Below are 19,330 nucleotides of genomic sequence, written 5' to 3'. Positions count from 1 at the left end.
TATGGACAGAAAATCGCAATGCAGGAGCTTTGGCTGTCAGACCTCTCTGTCAGGGCCTCCAGTTTACCCTTAGTCAAGAACTGCAGGTCTGGTCTGAGTGTGGATAATACAGGTTCATGCTCACGTAGAGGTTTTCTTTCTTTATGCCCTCTCCTTTCTCCATCTACCTCAGTATCTCTTCTGATGCCCCTGATCTCTTGCTCCCCGCCATAAGCTGGCACGTAGACCACTGCTGGACTAACGAGCCACCCGGGGATCCCAGTTCTAGTTCTTCTATCCTGTTTTTCTCCTAGTGCCCCCTCCACCATCGGCTGCCCTTCTGACCCTAGCTTCTCCCTTCCCTTTCAAGGTCTGTTCCCCAGGCATATGACATCTTCCCTCCTTTCGCCAGGTCCAGATCTGTCTTCCTTTTGTACAAACACATCCTTTCTTCACCCTTCATCCAGGCTCCTTGTCTTTGTGCCAGCTCCTCTGCTTTAGGCTTGGGTCGTATAACCCCCTACAGCCCCCCTCCTGTCTCCATCAGTCTAGCCTGCAGGTCTCTCGGCAGCTCTTAGTCCCCGCCTGCATACGTGGTCGCCTATGTTCCCCTCCATCCTACCTCTACGCCCTCCCGCGCCGTGGGCGGTCTAGGGAGGGGCCGGGATCCGGGGCGGCTCCTGGGGCTCGGGTTGTGGGAGGCGCCCTCTCCGATCTCCCCCTCCCTTCCCCCCGCCCCGTCTTCCCCTGCACCCTCCTTCCTCCCTCCGCCCGAGAGCTTCCCCGGTCCCCGGCGCCGCCTCCTTCCCTCCCGGCACCGTGCTCTCGCGGCCGCCGTCGCCCCGGGGAAGGAGAGACGGGGGTGGGGTTTGCGGGTAGCGATCGCGAAGGGGAGAGACCCCGGCCGGGCTGGAGCCTGGATTCCTGTGGAAGAAGAACAGGGGGAGGGGAAGCTGGAGGACCGGGAGGGAGAACGGGGAGCCGCGGCCGGGCCTGGGCCCTTGAGGCCCGGGGAGAGCCGCGGAGCGGGACCGGCCGCCGAGGTAAGACCGGGGCCCCACGACCGGGGCTTGGTAAGGAGGCCGGTGGACGTAGAGTAGGGCCTGGGGGGGGTGCGTGGGGTTCGGGTGCGAGAGGCGAGTGATGGGGTAGCGGGACCCCTGAGCGTGGGTAAGATGGGCTAGCGCTAGCCACAGGGGCTGCTGAGAGGAGGTGGAGTCCCGGGAGGGTGGGGGGCCGAGGGAGGCCGGAGGAGGGTGGGGACAGGCGCTCTCTCCTCCTCTCCCACCCCCAGCCCGTGCGGCTCCGCCCCCGCCTCCTCCGCGGGGCGCCCTCCGTGTCCCGAACCGCGCGGTCGGAGCCCTTGAGGTGCGCGGAGCGAGACCTGTCCGTCGGCTGGCCCAGGCCGCTGCCGGCGGGCTCCTCCGTGCCCTCACGGTTGTCTTTTCCTCAGATGCTGCTGCTGCTGCTGGTGCCTCTCTTCCTCCGCCCCCTGGGCGCTGGCGGGGCTCAGACCCCCAACGCCACCTCGGAAGGTGCACCCATCTCCGGCGCCCCGGACCTCTTCCACCCCACAGCTCGTTTCCCTGCACGTCTCCTTTCCTCATCACTCTCGCGGCAGGACCTCCCCCGCCCCCATCCCCGGCATCCTGGTCCGCAGCCACTTCACTACTCCTGACCTCCTTTCTGTCACTCTGCATCACCACCAGTACCCATTTCCTCTACCTCACGTTGCTACACTACACCGTTTTTCTGTGACCCCGAATTATCTCAGCCCCACCTCCCTTTCCAGGTCCCACATTACTACAGCGCCCCCCTTCCGTAGTCCACCTTGTTGCTTTGATGGGTTTGTGTGGTCCTTGTTCAGTGGGTTTGTGTGGTCCTCACCGGTATTCTCCTTCAGCCCTGTCCCTCATTTAAACCACCGAACATTATAGCCCTTAGGATTTCTTCTTAGATATTTGTCTCCATTATACTTCTTAACCGGTGGACTCTCGCACCAGCTTTAGCCCTAACCCACGACGCTGGGTTCTGCAGCTTGGGGTTCTTAACTGTTCCCACTCCCACCTTCCAGTCGTGTGTCCCGTGTGCCCCTCCTTTTCTGTCCCCCAGCTCCAACCCCACCATTGACCACGCCCTGCTCTTCCCCCTTCCACTGCGGCGCTGCCTTCCCGCTCCCACGGTTCCCCTGTGCCTCCCCATTCTCTTTCAGGTTGCCAGATTATACATCCGCCCTGGGAAGGTGGCATCAGGTACCGTGGCTTGACTCGCGACCAGGTGAAGGCCATCAACTTCCTGCCTGTGGACTATGAGATTGAATATGTGTGCCGGGGAGAGCGCGAGGTGGTGGGGCCCAAGGTGCGCAAGTGCCTGGCCAACGGCTCCTGGACGGATATGGACACACCCAGTCGCTGTGGTGAGTAGCCTGGGAAGCCACCCACTACCCCTGCCCCCTTCCTTCAGGCCCTTCCATTCTCAGTTGCAGACCAACCTTAGTTGTTTTGCAAGTCAGCAATTTAAATCCAGTGGAACCAAATTCACAAATACGTTTAATGAATGAGTACTATGTAGGAGGAGGGGTGTTGCTGTGAGCAGCTAGTGGGAGGAAGCAAGCTAAGCAGCCAGCACATTCACTTCATCGTCTTCATTAGGATACTGATCATTGGGTGAAATAACTTTGATTTTTCATCGGAGTTATCCTTTGAGGTTCATTAATGAGAGATTATTTTTTAAGTTATAAGACGATTTCATTACATTTTCTGACACCTTTGTCTCCCACTCAATGTCCATATAAGCCAGTAGTAGTATAGACCAGCCATAATAAGAAAAGCAAGCCTGATCTTGCATCCAGATTTACGTACATCCACACATTTCAAAGGCAAAAGACTACCCACTTTACTGTGCTGCTGAGCAGTATCTGTTTTGTGTGCTTATAGCTCCATCTTGAGTTCCTACAATAGAAATGCTATTTTTTTCTGATAGGAATGTGAATACTGGGGGTGGGGGTGGGGGTGGGAAGGGCTGGGGAGAACGGGGAGATAGGGAGGCACAGACATTGCACACCTGATTTCCTGTGGAGCAGGATGCTTGTGAACCCAGACCCAAACCTAATTCTCTGTACTCCCTAAGGGAAGGATCCTCTACAACTTGCCTTTTTTCTTATTTTCCTGTCTCTCCACAGTCCGAATCTGCTCCAAGTCTTATTTGACCCTGGAAAATGGGAAGGTTTTCCTGACGGGTGGGGACCTCCCAGCTCTGGATGGAGCCCGGGTGGATTTCCGATGTGACCCCGACTTCCATCTGGTGGGCAGCTCCCGGAGCATCTGTAGTCAGGGCCAGTGGAGCACCCCCAAGCCCCACTGCCAGGGTGAGGGGAACAGCTGCCTGCCTGCAGCTGATGAGGGTGCCTGCCCTAGAATGGGAGTGGGGTGGGAGTGGGTAGAGGGAACGGATGGTTGCTATGAAGAATGTCGGGGAGGAGTTTGGGAGGATGCAGGTGAAGCCCATCTTTACACCACCCACCTGCCTCAGACTTGGTTCCACGGTCCTTTCTGTTGGGCTTCCCCCCACCCTCCTTTCCTTTAGTGTGTTCTTCCTGATTTCAAATCTTGGACCTTTTTTTATTTTTCCTTCATTAATCTCAACCCCGCCCCGCTCAGCTTCTTAAAGTTAAAAAACTGCTCTCCCCACCCCCTGGAAAAAAACTACCCCCCTCTGTAGACTTAGAACATCCTCTGTATCACTCTTCTAGGACTGGTCCTTTGCTATTCACTCTATAATGGAATTGCTGTAAATATTCAGAATTAAATCATACATTACATTTAGAAAAAGTCGGTGAGATATGGGATTGGAAACGTGGAAAAAGCAAAAAAATTGGGGCAGAATGACCAGAACAGTGATAATTCAAGGGCAGATGGAAGAAGACTGAGTCTTGTGTATACTTTAACAACCTTGATCATTCCTTGAGGGAATAATTGATTGCTTTTGTGTTTGCTACCCCCTTGCTTGCCTCTTTGCTGTCTTTTCTGCAAATGTCTCCCTTTTCTGGGCACCCAAACTCTTGTATATATACTCTTCTCTCCTGGAATGAATTAAGCTTCAGGGTTCTTCATTTTGACTAAGTCCTTATTTTGAGCTCTTAATACTGTGTGCATATGCTAACCAACCTTTGGAGAACTTACTAAATTAAGGTATTTAAACAGCACGTATTTAAAACCAATTGTTTTGTAATTTGTCTTCTTAAAGAGATCACAGATTTATATATACATATATAATACTCAAGCTCTACAAAACTCAGCTGCACCCCGACCCCCTTTACTTGCTGGCACAAATTCTGTTGTCCTTTGAATAATTGAAGAAAACACGAGTCCTGACCCCTAGCCCCGCCTTGCTCTTATCCTCAGGCACCCTTCCCTCATCGCAGTCTCCGCTCCGCATGAACAGGTGTGGGAGGGGGCTGGGGATCAGGCCTGGGAAGCTGGGCGCCCCTGGTAACTCTTCTCTGATCCCCGTCTTTCCTGCTGCCAGTGAATCGAACGCCACACTCAGGTGAGATCAGAAACCCTTCCCGCGTGCACTGCCGCCCCCATCCCCTCACTCTTCACCCTCCACCAGCAGGATTTCTTTGCTTAGGTTGTGGGTGTCCTGTTACTCATGTCCCCCCACCCATTCTAGTTTGAGGCCGGGCCCTCCTCTCCTACCTGTTTCTTGCCGCCAAATCGCGGTTTTCCGCGGGTCGCGCTCCCTCCCACTTCCCTGCTTGGCCACGCTCCTCCGGGTCGCGCTCCTCTCGGACTCAGTTTTCTAGCGCGAAGCCCGGTAGGGGGCAGCCGCGCGCCGGAGGATCCCAGATCTCTCCTTCGTGGGGTTCCTTCAGACCTCGGGGACCTATTCTTGCCACCCCCTACCTAGGTTTTACCTGCGAGGTTCAGTCGACCCTGTTCACCGGTCCCACCCATACGAGCCTCGCATCCTCTGTAGACCCTTTCTCCCATCACCTTTCTTCCAGCCTTCCCTCAACTGCACTATCCTTCTCCTAAGCTGCACTTCTCCATACCAGTTCTCCCCTTCTGCAAAGCCTTTCCCATCGCTCTCGCTCTACCTACCCTTAGTTCCTCGCTCCATCTCCCCATATCCCCCTTTCAGAACTGTCACCTTCCTCTCCTACCCTACCCACCCTCGCTTCCCCTCTTTGCTCTGTGCTTATCCTCTTTCCTTTCAAATCCTCTCCTCTAGTCTCCTTAGGCAGAGACCCCTCCCTTCCTTGCGCTCTCTCTCTTCTCCCCTCCCCTCCGGGCCTCTGCACTGGCTCCTATCCCCGCCTCCAGCCCGTGACGTCAAGCCCCCCCCCCAGCTCCTTTTCTCCCTCCTCCCTTCTGTCGGTCGGTCAGTCGGCGAGGAGAGTCCGCGGTGGCGGGAGCGAGCGTCTCCTGGCCCTAGGAAGCCCACGTCTCTGCCTTCCCCGGGCTCTGGCCCCTCCTCCCCAATGAGACCGGGGATGGAGGCGCCTCCCCGACGCCCTCCCAGAAGCCTTCCCCAGAAGAAGTGTCCCCCCTGAGCTGCCCCCACCCCAAGGAGGCCGCCCCCGCCCCTCCTCGCCATGGGCCCGGGGGGACCCTGTACCCCGGTGGGGTGGCCGCTGCCTCTTCTGCTGGTGATGGCGGCTGGGGTGGCTCCGGTGTGGGCCTCTCACTCCCCTCATCTCCCGCGGCCTCACCCGAGGGTCCCCCCGCACCCCTCCTCAGAACGGCGTGCAGTATACATCGGGGCGCTGTTTCCCATGAGCGGGGGCTGGCCGGGGGGCCAGGCCTGCCAACCTGCGGTGGAGATGGCGCTGGAGGACGTTAACAGCCGCAGAGACATCCTGCCGGACTACGAGCTCAAGCTTATCCACCACGACAGCAAGGTAGTCGGGGTGAGGGACAGAGTGGCCGGGGTGGTGGGAGGCGAGGGCTATGAATCCTCTTTGGGATTGTGAAGCAGACCCCTCCCGAGAGTGACTGGTTGGAGACGCACAGGAGGTGCGGGAGCTTTGGGATATTTCAGTGGCTCTGAAGGCCGACTCTCTTGTAGGCAGTAGGAGATTCACAGAAGTGGTGGGGGTCTTAGGTGCTGATCCTCTGGAGTAAGTTATCCCTGGCCAGGGTTGGGGGCTGGAAGGGACGTCAGAGGTGGGCAGCTGGCTCAGGGGTTTACATTTACCATGGTAACAAGGTAAATCTTGGCGTAGGTTGGGGCTGAAAGGAATATGGAGAGAAGGGGGAGGATTTAGAGAGGCAAGAGGGCTCTACTTTATCTGTCAAAACAAACAGCAAGGTAAAGCTGCCTGACTCTTCATCTCTATCTCTTAGGGGATTCCTGTGAGAATATGGCCTACAGGTCTGGGAAAGACTAATAATGGTTAAGAGGTGGGCTGAGGCACTGGGAGAGTGAGTGTATTGGGGGTCCATAAGGAACCCCTACAACAGCATTGGGGATGGAGAGTCAGTGTACCGGGAGATCAAAAAGAATGGATCAGGGAGGGGGTGGGGAGGAGGGTGGGAACAGTCAGAACCCTGGGCCTCCTGTGGAACCTGGGGTGGGGGGTGTCCTGATTTTAGCGTTTGGTTTTATTATGGCCTAGTGGATCTGAAAAGAGAAAACAGGATGTAGTTTTGGAGAAGAGGAAAAGGTTGGTCGTGGTGAAGAAATTTTGGGGTTAGAGGATGGTCTATGGTGAGATTTCTTTACCAAGTCTCTCTCTAAGAGGGAACTGACAGGACAGAAGTTTGGGTCCTTTCTGACATGTGGCTCCAGCGATTTGAGATTAGAAAAATTGTACAGGTGGGAGATTTGGCCATTTTATTCTTGGGGGTGTGTGGAGCATTGGTATGCACCTAAAAATAGACATGTTGTCTCCAAAGGGTACAGAAATGAGCCTGCTGGCAGAACACTAGGGGAAGGGGCTTGGGGGGGGAAACCCCAACAATATAAGTTCCCTTGGATTTTTGCCTTCTCTGTGGGTCCCAAACATCAGTGAACAAACACACCATTTGTTTAAAATACTAGTTTGAACTCCTTAGGAAGGATTCCCAAGTAGTTTCTTCATTTTCATCCACAGAGATCCTGCCTAAGGAGATGGCTGCATGCAGCTTACTCCAGGATGCCTGTGGGAAGAGAGGCAGAGCACAAGGAAAAAAAAATTACACGTGAGGGAGGGTAGGGAGAAAGGGAGAAGAGAGAGGGTCTTGATCTGGTTAGAGAGCAACATAGATCATTGTTTGTGAGGGGGAGATGGGAAGAGACCAGAGATGGGGCACTACAGGAAGATAAGGGAGGCCTGACTTGAGTTCAAATTCTTCCCCCATGACAAGTGATTCTCTAGGGGTGTTGGGGAGCAAAAGGGGTGGGGGCCACTAGAAGAAGGTAGACATGAAGGAGAGGCTATGGTGCAGCGTAGGTCTCCATCCTTGGCCAGTGGTCAGTTAGGAATGGCATGGGTTGGGGTACATGGTTGTGTGTGGGGTTTTCGTAAGAACAGGTAGAGAAGAGATGAAGCAGAAGATGGTGCACACATTAGGCCACACAGGCCCTGTTTTATGTAACTGTAGGTTTCCGAGTATCCTCATTGTTCCTGTGAGATCCTTTCTTCAGACCAACAGTGGAGGGACACTTTCAGGACTTAGGAGCAGCTGGGGTCAGTATCTGTTCCAAGTCAGGGAGGGCCCACTAATGGTAAAAATAATAACAATAATAACTGTAAAGATGCCGAGTAGGAAGCATGCTCCAAACCTACAGGTGAGCCCTGCCCTTGGCAGGGTGGAGAGCAGAGCAGGCAGCTGTGTTCAGAGTGTGATTTGTTTGTTTGTTTGTTTGTTTGTTTGGTTTTTTTTGGGTGCTCAGATTTGCCAGCTCCCCCTGGCTCCCTGGGCTTCTTGTCTCCAATTCCCCACAGTGTCTCAAATGTCAGGCCTCAGTGGGGAGCAAGCAGACTCCAGATACCTTCTTTATTTTCTTTCTAACCCCCTCCACCAAGTTCACCCTCTCCAGTCCCTTGTGCCTCCAGTCTCTGTTCCTTCTGCTCTGACTCCCCACTGGCTGTCATTTCTTCTCTGCTTCTTTTGGGGGCTCCAGCAGCTTCTGAAATGTCATGCTTCAGCAGGAGGGGAACAGACAGTAGGGGACCCACGGCTGGCCCTTCCTCCCCCAATTTTCCCTCCTACCATTCTTTCCCTCCCTAAGCTTTCCTGTTTCATCTCTTTCAGGCATCTCTCCTATCATCTGGCTTGTGGAGAATTCCACTCTATGTCTATTTATCTGGATCTCTTTTATTTTAGATTCTTCTGCACTCCCCCCTCCCCTTTTTTTTTTCTAATGGACTCGTCAAATGTCAGGGCCCAGCAGGAAAGGACAGGGTGCAGAGCAGACACCCTACTGATCTTGTTCTTGTTCTCTGAAATTGAAGGTGGAAATTTCATTGAGGGAGCTGTCTAGGGATCTGCAGAGAATGTATTTGTATTTTCTGAGCAGATGTTCAGACCCTATAAACATGGGATGAGGTGGGGTACAGAGATGACCAAAGAGAGTGGGCTTACGGTTGTTTGAGAATAAGCAGAAGTGGGAGACAGTAGAGTGTGTGTTAATATGGAAGGAAGGGCCAACGTGCTAGATCCAAGACAAGAGAAGGAAACGTAAGGGAAAAGCCCAAACTAGAAATTTGACAGGAAGAAGAATATGGTGCTGGCAGTGAATAGTTAAGGAAAGGCACTAGGTTGCCCAAGAGACTAGGCAATGTGAGATGTGTATGTATGTGTGTGTGGGGGGGGGGGCGGGGTAAGGGGCTTGGGAGCCAACCCTCATTTCCTCCTTCCTCCTTCAGTGCGACCCAGGGCAAGCCACCAAGTACTTGTATGAACTACTCTACAATGACCCCATCAAGATCATCCTCATGCCCGGCTGCAGCTCTGTCTCCACACTGGTAGCTGAGGCTGCCCGGATGTGGAACCTTATTGTGGTATGCAAGGCAGGGGGTCACTTCCTTTTGGGCTGGGTTGAGTAGAAAGCTCATGGCTATGTTCTAGAGGACTCGGGAAAGGGACAACTGCCAGGACTCAGTCTACTGAGAACCTGAGCTGGTTGGCTTTCTGGTAGAATTTCTTTTTTTTTCTCTTCTCTTCTCTTCTCTTCTCTTCTCTTCTCTTCTCTTCTCTTCTCTTCTCTTCTCTTCTCTTCTCTTCTCTTCTCTTCTCTTCTCTTCTCTTCTCTTCTCTTCTCTTCTCTTCTCTTCTCTTCTTCTCCCTCTCCTCTCTTCTCTTCTTCTCCCTCTCCTCTCCTCTCCTCTCCTCTCCTCTCCTCTCCTCTCCTCTCCTCTCCTCTCCTCTCCTCTCCTCTCCTCTCCTCTCCTCTCCTCTCCTCTCCTCTCCCCTCCTCTCCTCTCCTCTCCCCTCCTCTCCTCTCCTCTCCCCTCCCCTCCCCTCCCCTCCCCTCCCCTCCCCTCCCCTCCCCTCCCCTCCCCTCCCCTCCCCTCCCCTCCCCTCCCCTCCCCTCCCCTCCCCTCCCCTCCCCTCCCCTCCCCTCCCCTCCCCTCCCCTCCCCTCCCCTCCCCTCCCCTCCCCTCCCCTCCCCTCCCCTCCCCTCCCCTCCCCTCCCCTCCCCTCCCCTCTCCTCTTCTTTTCTTTTCTTTTCTTTTTTTTTCCCCCGAGAGAGGGTTTCTCTGTGTAGCCCTGGCTGTCCTGGAACTCACTCTGTAGACCAGGCTGGCCTCGAACTCAGAAATCCGCCTGCCTTTGCCTCCCAAGTTCTGCGATTAAAGGCATGCACCACCAATGTCCCGCCCTCTGGTAGAATTTCTTGAAGGGCTGTGAGGATCCACAGATGTGTGTGTGTGTGTGTGTGAATCACTTTTCCCAGGACAAAGATGGGGAAGTTTAGAGATCTGGGAGAAAAATCAGGGCCACAAAAGCGGTAAAGTCACTGCTAGCATGCTCAGTTTGCACAGCCACTTCCCATTCTTCTGCCTCAGCTCTCATATGGCTCCAGCTCACCAGCTTTGTCAAACCGACAGCGGTTTCCAACGTTCTTTCGGACACATCCATCCGCCACACTCCACAATCCCACCCGGGTGAAACTCTTCGAAAAGTGGGGCTGGAAGAAGATTGCCACCATCCAGCAGACCACGGAGGTCTTCACCTCAGTGAGTCCAGACAGGGGGTGGGGCGTGAGGTCCCAGGGGCATCTGCTCTTGGGGGGAGGACTTGATGGTTTATCAAAAGAGAACACATTCCAAGTGGGCGAAGTGCTTGTTCTTTCTGTAGCCTGGGGAACACACGAATTGGATTTTTGTAATCCTCTCTGCCATTTCGATTTGTTCCCCAGACAGATAGGACTCTGTTCTATGAAAGTAGGTTTAATTCCAAGTTGAAACAAGAGGGGGTAAGAAGTAAGGTCTTAGGGAAGTAGTGGATTCCAGTGCCTTCAGGGGTAGAGGGTGATTGGCAGCTAAATATGGAGCTGCTGCATGGAGTGGAAAAGAAGAGGGTAAAGGGGCAGGCAGACGGATAAGAGACAAATGACATGTCTGTGGGTTTGGTAGTTGACCCGGAGTGATGCTTACAGACAGTTTGAAGGACAGGGAGGTTTGCAGAGGCAGAGAGGAAATGGCCAGGCTCCACACTGGAGAAAGTAGCCTGATTCTTCTCTTTGTTTCTCTTCTTTGAGTCTTCATTATTTTCAGTGGCCCTTTAATTTTCCCTTCTCACTTTCCCTCAGTGACTCAGTCCATTCTCCTGTGATCCTTTTGATGGTCTGCCCACTTGCCTCTTGAGTTGGCACCATTCTGTGTATTCCAGACCCTGCCCTGCTTTTTTTTTCCCCCGTTGTTTTCTTCTCAAAGTCCAGAGAGGGGTAGATGGGGCAGTATCCCTGGATACAGATCTTGAGGAGGGGCTTGTCATGCATCTTGGAAGCTGCCTCCTAAGACTGGAGGCGCTTTCTTTCTTCCTCTCCTCATGGGGTTTAGGGGCTTTTGGAATAAGGTTCAGATCCTATTCCTGCACTGCGAGTATTCGGTCAGTTCTTGGCCAAAAGCTCTGCTCTATCTATACTCTTGATGTTTCTTATCCCCACCCAAGACACTGGATGACCTGGAGGAGCGAGTGAAAGAGGCTGGGATTGAGATCACTTTTCGACAGAGTTTCTTCTCAGATCCAGCTGTGCCTGTTAAAAACCTGAAGGTGGGAGAGCAGGGATGGTAGGCTCAGCCTGCCTTGGGGTTTGGTGTGGGTGGTGGTCAGCAAGGTGGGAGAGCAGGCATGGTGGACTCAGCCCACGGTGAGATCAGCGTGGGTGGTGGTCGGCTGGAGAGGAAAACCTGGAAGAGGCAGTTGTTCATTCTGTGAGACGGCTCGGTCTCCTGGGAAGGTTTAGTTTCGTCTTCCAGTTGACATTTATCCACTGCCTATTCACTGAACATTTCTTTGCACTAAGCATTTGGAGCTAGGAAATCAACGCTTAGAAAGTACTGGCTTAACCCCTCAGGCGCTTTTAGCATCCCTCAGGAGCTCCGTGTCTGTTTCTGTTTTATAGCGTCAAGATGCTCGAATCATCGTGGGACTTTTCTATGAGACTGAAGCCCGGAAAGTTTTTTGTGAGGTGGAGATGGAATCTGGACCAGGGAGGCAGGGCTGGATGGGGGCTCTCTACTGGTGGTTTTTCTCCTGGGTCCTCCTCACTGCATCTCTGCTCAAATTGATAGCAAATGACCAGAGGTGATAATGAATACCAGGCCTGTCTGTAGGCCTGACTCCGTGATTTGTCTACCTTCAGACACACACGCATGCACACATACATTCTCATTTTATTGCTTTGTGTTTTAACTCTGTCTTTTCTGAGTGGCCAAAGGAGGCATTTTGTTGAGACTTTCCTATGATTTGAAGATTATATAGTGGATTTCAGTGAAGATTTTTTTTTTAAATCCTGATCTTTGATTCTTAAGGGACTAAACAGTATGTAATGAGCTAACACTACTTGCCCAGAACAACAACAAAAAAAAAAACAAAAAAACCCTCCAATGCTTCCCTCCCTACTTTGAATGCAGGTCTATAAGGAACGGCTCTTTGGGAAGAAGTATGTCTGGTTCCTCATCGGGTGGTATGCTGACAACTGGTTTAAAACCTATGACCCGTCAATCAATTGTACAGTAGAAGAGATGACTGAGGCGGTGGAGGGCCACATCACCACGGAGATTGTCATGCTGAACCCTGCCAACACCCGAAGCATTTCCAACATGGTGAGGGAACATGGAAGGAGAGGGAAGAGGAGGAGGTTGAGAATAGCAGGGGAGTCGGGGATGGGAAGGGGCCTGTACCCATCTTGAGCTTGTTTGCGTCATGTTCTACCTGTGCTTGATTTCCTTGGGCGAGAGAGAAAAATTGTGGAGCATACAGTAGGCTTCTGATGAGCGGAAGGGCTGTTACCATGGAAACAAGGAGCAGTTGGTGAGAAGTCAAGTGAGGGAGAGAGGCGTTAATGGTAATATAGTCTTGTACATGAAGCACACTTTTCCCAGAGAGCTTCCCTTGAGCACTGACGTGTTCTTATTTATTGCTATTATTATTGTTGTTATTATTATTATTTTTGTGTGTCTGACTTACATTAGTACCTCAGAGGGTTGCTTAATATTCCCTTTCTTGTTTTTCTTTCTTTTTTTCTTTTGGAGACAGAGTCTATGTAGCTCTGGATGCCTAGAACTGGCCATGTACTTTTGTCAAACTGACAGAAATCCTCCTGTCTCTACCTCCCTACTGCTGGCACTAAAGGCATGTGCTAGCATGCCTGGCTTAATATTCATTTTGTATCCATGTGAAATTAGTTTTTAGTAATTCTTCTTCTTCTTCTTCTTCTTCTTCTTCTTCTTCTTCAAGAACTTTGGATGTACACAAACTTCAGAAATCCTTTAGCCCCGACTTGTTTTCTACTGATAGGCACTTTGAAGGCACACTGTCACTGTCTTGATTTAGAGGACCAGGGTAGCCCTGTGTGTGGGGTGATGAGCATGGGTGTGGATGTGTGAGGAAGAGATCCTTGCTGCACAGCACCACATCCACAGTGCAGGGATCGCTATAGTTCAGTAGGGTAACCTGTGTACCTAGTGCAACTCCAGCTGTGAAAAATCAGCTTCCAGAGGGGTGAACTAATGATGGTAATAATGGCTGATTTTTATGAAAATCAGGATATTTGGTGTATAATTTCTGGATCTTAACAGCAATACTCTAAAATAGATTTGTTATTTATATCTTATGAGCTAAAAAATTGGAACCAGGAAGGTTTAGTGATATGTCCTGGGTCATGCATCTCCTCGCGCCCTGTGGAGTTGAACTCCAGTCTGCTCTGCCTTATCCCTTCCCATGGCAAAGCACAATGCCTGACTAGAATCTTTACACCTTCATATGCAAATACTGTTTTCAGGTAATGGTGGGGTGTTTTATCAAAGCAGAAATGAGATTCGGGAATCTGCTTCTGGAAGTAGGTTATGGTAAAAAGGAGGGCTGCCCTGTGAATTCTGGTGATAAACTGTGTTCTACAATGTTCTAGCAGGATGCTGTGCTTAATTCACCTCAATTAAAAATGACAGTGGAGAAACACTGGATAACCACTCACTCCCCTGTACACGACAAGAAAACAATCATTTTCCAGAAACCAGGGTAGTGGAGTAGGCTACCAAAATCAGAAAGGTTTATAAGTGTCCAAAGCCTAGAACCTGCCACCCAAGGACTCTGTCTCACACTGGGGAGAGAGAAGGGACTGATGAGAGCTTAGAGCTGGAGGGGGTGTCACTGGATATTTGGGCCTTGGGGTAGGATATCTTTTCTAGCTTTCGGTTTTCAGAGAACACATTTATCTATCTATTTATTTATTTATTTATTTATTTAAGAAGGCACTCTTTTCTTAAGAAAGCTGAAGGCTTCTTGAGACCCCAGCTGAAAATGTTGGGTGGAAAACCCTAGATTTTTTTTTTTTTAAATAGTGGAAAGAAGCAGTCTTTTCAGGTGACTAGGGAAGATTATAGGCAGATCAAATGGCACCAAAAGAAGTGGATCAGAGTAAGAGTCAGGCTGAAGGGTGGAATGGGTAGGACCGTAGAGAAACGGCAGAATTGCCGCAATCCCAGAAGGGTGGCTTCAGGTGTGCTCGGATCAGTTCCCATACTCCTATCAGGGCCACCTGGAAAATTAGGTTAGTGAACCCTTTCCCTGGAGTTCCCTAGATCTGAGGTGTGGGACCTGAGGACTTCATTTCTGGCAAATTCCTGCAGTTTCTGATGCTGCAGATCTGGTCGCCCATGAGAACTATAGGGAAGTGGTTTTCAACAGAGGTTGCAATGTCTGGAGGGTGAGGATGAGGGTCCTCTAAATATCCTACCATGCACACAGTTCAACCCCCAGCAATAAGACGTCCCTGATTAAGTAGTTCAACAGCATAGGAATTGAGAAACCCTGGTTTAGAGAAAGAATCTTAGGTATCATGTCTGGGGAAAGGGAGGATCTGAGATGATATATACCCCACCCTCCCTCCTCGAGAGAGAGAGAGAGAGAGAGAGAGAGAGAGAAGGAAGAAGAAAGAAAGGAAGAAAAGAATAACCATAATCTTTGCTGACTCAAAGGGAAAGAGTGGTTTTTCATGATTTTCAGTGTTACTCCTCTTGGCTAGCTGTACTGTCCTGAGTGAGCTGAGAATCTGAGGATAATATCATGCTGAGCAGATTAATCCCTTCCCAATATGGTGATTTTCTGATGTAATCTTTACTTTGAACTGAGGATTGGCTAGACCTGAATGCTGAAGGCTTGACTGCTCAGAAAGTGTTAGCTTGCTGCTGTCTGAGAGCTTCCAGCACAGAAGCAGCTCAGGGCAGTGCACAGTAAGCACAATGATGGATGCCAGACACCCTGGGCTGGAATCCCAGCATCACCACTAGCTGCAGGTAGTTACAGGACCCTGTGTCCTTGTTTCCTCATCTCTAACATAGAGATCATAACAAAGCACATTCGCTGAAATGTCTGAGGATTAAACACAATGATCTGTGTGCCTCGCACAAAGTAAGGACAATTTAAATGTAGCTGTCACCATGACCCCTACCACCACCACCCCAGTATCACCACCACCACCATCAGCCTCTTTTCTCTCCTTCTGTATAGAGCGATGGTATTAATGAAACATTAGAACAAACAGCTTAAGAGGATTTCCTGATTTGATATGTATTTGGAGTCTTATTCACTGGACACTGGGAGTATGAGAAAAAAAGTGAGCTAAGTTTTGTTTCTTTTGTGGGTTTTTTTTTTTTTTTGTCTTGGTTTTCATTTCACTTATTTTTAAGCATGTGCAAGTATGTATATGGAGGTGCCAGTGGAGGTGAGAGATATCGGATCCCATGGAACTGGAGTTTCACTTTCTTTACACTAGCTTCTGCACTCTGGACCATGGAACCATCTCCAACCTACCTGCCTTTCTGTTTTGTTTTGTTTTGTTTTGAGATGAGAGTCTTACTATGTAGCTTTGGTGAGCCTTGAGCTTAGCTATGTACACCATAATTGTCTCAGATTTGAAATTCTATTATATTTATTGTTTTTGTCTACCTCCTGGGTTTGAGATTATAGGTGTGCACCATTATGGACTCCCCCCCACCCCCAACCCTTTTCTCTGAGGTTGGTCTTACTGTCTTGACCAGATTGATCTTGAACCTACAGACTCGGACTCACACCCCCACACCCCCTTTAGCTTCATAAGTAGCTTGGTTATGCTGCTACTGTTCTTCCATGGAATTTGAGATCAGTGGTCATATATAGCTACAATGTGTTTGAGTAAATGGGACCTACAAGATGTAAGGTTTGGGGTCAGAATTACAGGCCTGAGCATTGGAAACAAAGACGAGGGTGCAACCAGGGAGACTCACAGAGAGAGAATGTAATATACTTCATACGCAGCGTTTTATGTGTTCTTACTTAATCCTTGCTGGAGCTCTTTAACACAGTATTATTCCCATTTTCAAGCTGAATAGTCAGTTTAGTGAGATTTAATAACTTGCTTGAGATTTCTTAGTAGGTAAGCGGTTTAATTAGAGTTAGAATCCATTCATCTACTTATCCATCCAGACTTTCTTTTTACTTGGAGATGTTATTGTTTTAGGTTTACAGGAAAATTGAAAAGAAGGCCCAGAGTTCCCATAATTCCCCATGCACACCTTCTCCATTATCAGGTTACACACCACAGGAGTATACTTGTGAAAATTGATGATCTTTATCAACCAGCTGTTGTCACTCAAAGCTTGTGGCTTATATTAGGACCAGCTGTTGGAGTTTTGCATTCCATGGGTACACGTGGCATGTGTCTACCTTTACAGTGCCATGTGAAGTACAGGCTTCCAGGGGCATTTATAGTATGTCCACTTTGAGCTGTGCTCAACCATAGGTACCAGTCCTCAAGAGAAGAATGGAGCTTATTCCTGTTCTAGTGTAGTTGAGCCCAGACCTTTGTGTTTCAAGGCCCAAGCTATTTCTAGAAAACTAGACAGAAAAATAAATGTCTTTAGGGCATGGGAACAAGGTTTAAAGATTCTTTTAAATTTCATTTTATCCATTTACTTTATGTATGTGTTCACACCAAGGTGCATATGTGAAAGTCAGAAGTTAGCCTTTGAGTGTTGGTTCTCTCCCTCCACTTATGTGTGTACCAGAAATCCAACTCAGGCTTGGCAGTAAGTAGGTGCTTTTACATGCTGAATCATCTCACTGGCCAGGAACAAAGATTCTTCATTCGTGTATCATCTCTTCTTTGTTAGAGTGTGCCTGTGAATGTTCTAAACCCGAACAATTATCTGTGCAGTGACTCTGTGTCATACAAGTGCTCTGCCAAGAACAATTTCAATGTTTCCCTAACTGGTCAGGAAGGGAAGGTATGATGCTCTCTGTTATGTGGAAGGCAATTCTGAGAGGTTCAGGAATTCATTCACCCATGAGTAAGAAAGCCAAGCAGAGCTATTGTTAAGCTATACGGCCAGTTCTCTTCATCCATGAAAGTTAAAGGGATTGACATTCTTTTTAGATTCCTTAGAAAAAAGGTTGAGTGCAAAAAGGGGTGTGAATAGGACTGAATCTGGACCTGTACCATGTGAAGACTGCTTCCTGTGGCTGTCGCCAGTCCAAGGAGGCAGCCAACAGAAGTCATATCAGACTAGCGAGAAGTTAGCTCCCTAAAGGACAATCTTCCTGGTTCGCACGCAGAGTGCAAAGGGCCGTGGTGTCGCCTTTTCTGGATCTTTCAAAATTGGAGGAGTTGTTAGCTCCTGGGTCACCTCTGCTGTAAGAGCCTGAGGGTTGGGAGAATGCCAGCTGCCTGCAATATCCATCTCTTCCTTGGCTGGGTCTTTGCTTCGCTCGTTTGCCATTCATTTCCCAGAGTGTTTATTCATCAGATTTCTCTGTTGTTTGTAGTTCTGAGCTAGCAGCTGTACACTCTTAAGACCATTGGACTCAGCTAATCCCCGCTTTTAGTCTTGTAGCTTCCAACCCAAGATAGACACATGGGTATAGCTAACGATTTTGTCTGTACATATGGTCTACCCCACAACACGAACACAAACCATCCGCTCGAGTCACAGTGTCTGAGCCAGAACTGAGGCCTCTCCCCCTGCGCCCACGCACATTTCAATGCTCTCTCCTCTTGTTCTTCCCTCCAGACATCACAGGAATTTGTGGAGAAACTAACCAAGCGGCTGAAAAGACACCCTGAGGAGACTGGAGGCTTCCAGGAGGCACCACTGGCCTATGATGCTATCTGGGCCTTGGCTTTGGCCTTGAACAAGACCTCTGGAGGAGGTGGCCGTTCAGGAGTGCGCCTGGAGGACTTTAACTACAACAACCAGACCATTACAGACCAAATCTACCGGGCCATGAACTCCTCCTCCTTTGAGGGTGTTTCTGTGAGTTACAGCCGCTTCTGTTGTGCACCCCATGAAAAGGGAGATGCCTGGAAGGTCCCTAGATACATTTTCTCAGTTATTTTTCTGTCAGAATCAGTAAAGCAGTCTTAGACTACGGAGGTGGGACCCCCAAACCAGAAAGCCATACAAAATATGGCAGTGAAAAGAATGGCTCTATTCTAGTGCTTTTCAAGCTGGTCAAGGTGTTTACAGTTTAAAGAAAGAGAACAACTTGAGAATTCATCTCCTCATTCCTTTTAAAGTAAGGAAATTAGTGCCCAATAGGGTTTGGTGATTGCTCCTGATCCTCTCTCTGGGGACTCTCTGGTTCAGATCTTAAGATGAAGGAAGCTTCTTCTCCAAAGAATACTGTTTCCCGAATCTAGGGTATGTGCATCTGGGGTGTGTCCTACATGCAGCGGATGCCATAAATAGCCTTCATTCAGAAGCTCAATTACATCAAAAACAGAAGGTTTCGGAGTCCCTGATGTTCTCTTTTCCTCCTGCTTTTATCCCCTCTGCCTTCCTCCACATGTTTCTCCTCAGGGCCATGTGGTCTTTGATGCCAGCGGCTCCCGGATGGCATGGACGCTTATCGAGCAGCTACAGGGTGAGCCCGGGCGTGAGGGGGCTGAGGGAGGGACAGGCAGGGCTGGGCAGGGGTTGGGCTGAGTGCTCCCTTGGAAGAACATTGATAAGCCTCAACAAGACAAATGCCAGGCACATTTTGCCTACCTTGCATTGTGTTCGTCAGGCTTTTAAATACAGATAAAAAGAACATGGGTAGGACCTTTGCAGTGATTCTGTTCTTTTAAAGGGGCATGCAGGTTAAAAAAAAAAAAAGAAAGAAAGAAGCTGTTCTTTTTTCCCAGTGGCTTTAGTTTTAGTCCCAGAAGTTGCCTGCCTGAGGCTGGGTTGAAAGGTGAAGAGCTGTCCAAAAAGTGTGTCCAAAAAGATCAAGGAAAGCTGGCCCTGGAAAGCTGGCTTCTTTTAAAAGGAATCCACTCAGTTCCTTGCTATGTGAAAACAGCATTCCAGTCCTACTGGCCTTTCTAGATAGCGTTCCTTGTAACTTAGTTCTGAGGAGTCTGCAGAGCTACTGTGAGTTAATTCTTTGGTTCCACCTGACTTAGCCTCTTGTGGGTGTGGCCAAGAGACCCATTTCTTAGCCTCTGTGAAAAGTTTCTTTCTCCCCCCCTCCCCCCACCAACGTCTGCCACCAAATCCTCTCAGCTCTCTTTGTATATGGGACAAGTGAGGCTGGACTTCAGCCAGGGTGAAGTGGGTGTGAGTTTGTGTTTGGAAGGAAAGTTGTATTAACCATGGTCATTCTGCAAAGAGACACCTTAGGAGTGTCTGCCTTTTACTGTCTTGTACTTTAAGAGGCAGATGTATCTTCTC

General features: G+C 49.9%; 1 protein-coding gene across 2 annotated transcripts in view; it reads left to right on the top strand.

The window, feature by feature from the left end:
• The first annotated feature begins 664 nt into the window (after nt 1-664).
• The window catches only part of Gabbr1 (gamma-aminobutyric acid type B receptor subunit 1), a 39,120-nt gene continuing 20,454 nt past the window's right edge, over nt 665-19,330 (top strand). The window contains exons 1-13 of one of the 2 annotated variants that reach the window (XM_085833126.1): nt 665-1,022; nt 1,433-1,514; nt 2,192-2,395; nt 3,161-3,346; nt 4,507-4,527; nt 5,724-5,884; nt 8,837-8,971; nt 9,980-10,150; nt 11,088-11,189; nt 11,542-11,607; nt 12,053-12,244; nt 17,687-17,929; nt 18,476-18,539. In XM_085833126.1, the coding sequence (XP_085689252.1) occupies nt 1,433-1,514; nt 2,192-2,395; nt 3,161-3,346; nt 4,507-4,527; nt 5,724-5,884; nt 8,837-8,971; nt 9,980-10,150; nt 11,088-11,189; nt 11,542-11,607; nt 12,053-12,244; nt 17,687-17,929; nt 18,476-18,539 (1,627 nt within the window). In that variant the 5' untranslated portion in view covers nt 665-1,022. The remainder of the gene's footprint in view (nt 1,023-1,432; nt 1,515-2,191; nt 2,396-3,160; nt 3,347-4,506; nt 4,528-5,723; nt 5,885-8,836; nt 8,972-9,979; nt 10,151-11,087; nt 11,190-11,541; nt 11,608-12,052; nt 12,245-17,686; nt 17,930-18,475; nt 18,540-19,330) is intronic. The other variant, XM_021149945.3, reaches the window with a different exon arrangement.

The sequence above is a fragment of the Mus caroli genome, unplaced genomic scaffold (genome assembly GCF_978045245.1).
Source record: "Mus caroli unplaced genomic scaffold, Mus_caroli_1 scaffold_18, whole genome shotgun sequence".
In the NCBI taxonomy this organism is placed as follows: domain Eukaryota; kingdom Metazoa; phylum Chordata; class Mammalia; order Rodentia; family Muridae; genus Mus; species Mus caroli.
The sequence above is the reverse complement of the archived record's forward strand: the minus strand, read 5'-3'. Positions and strand labels throughout refer to the sequence as shown.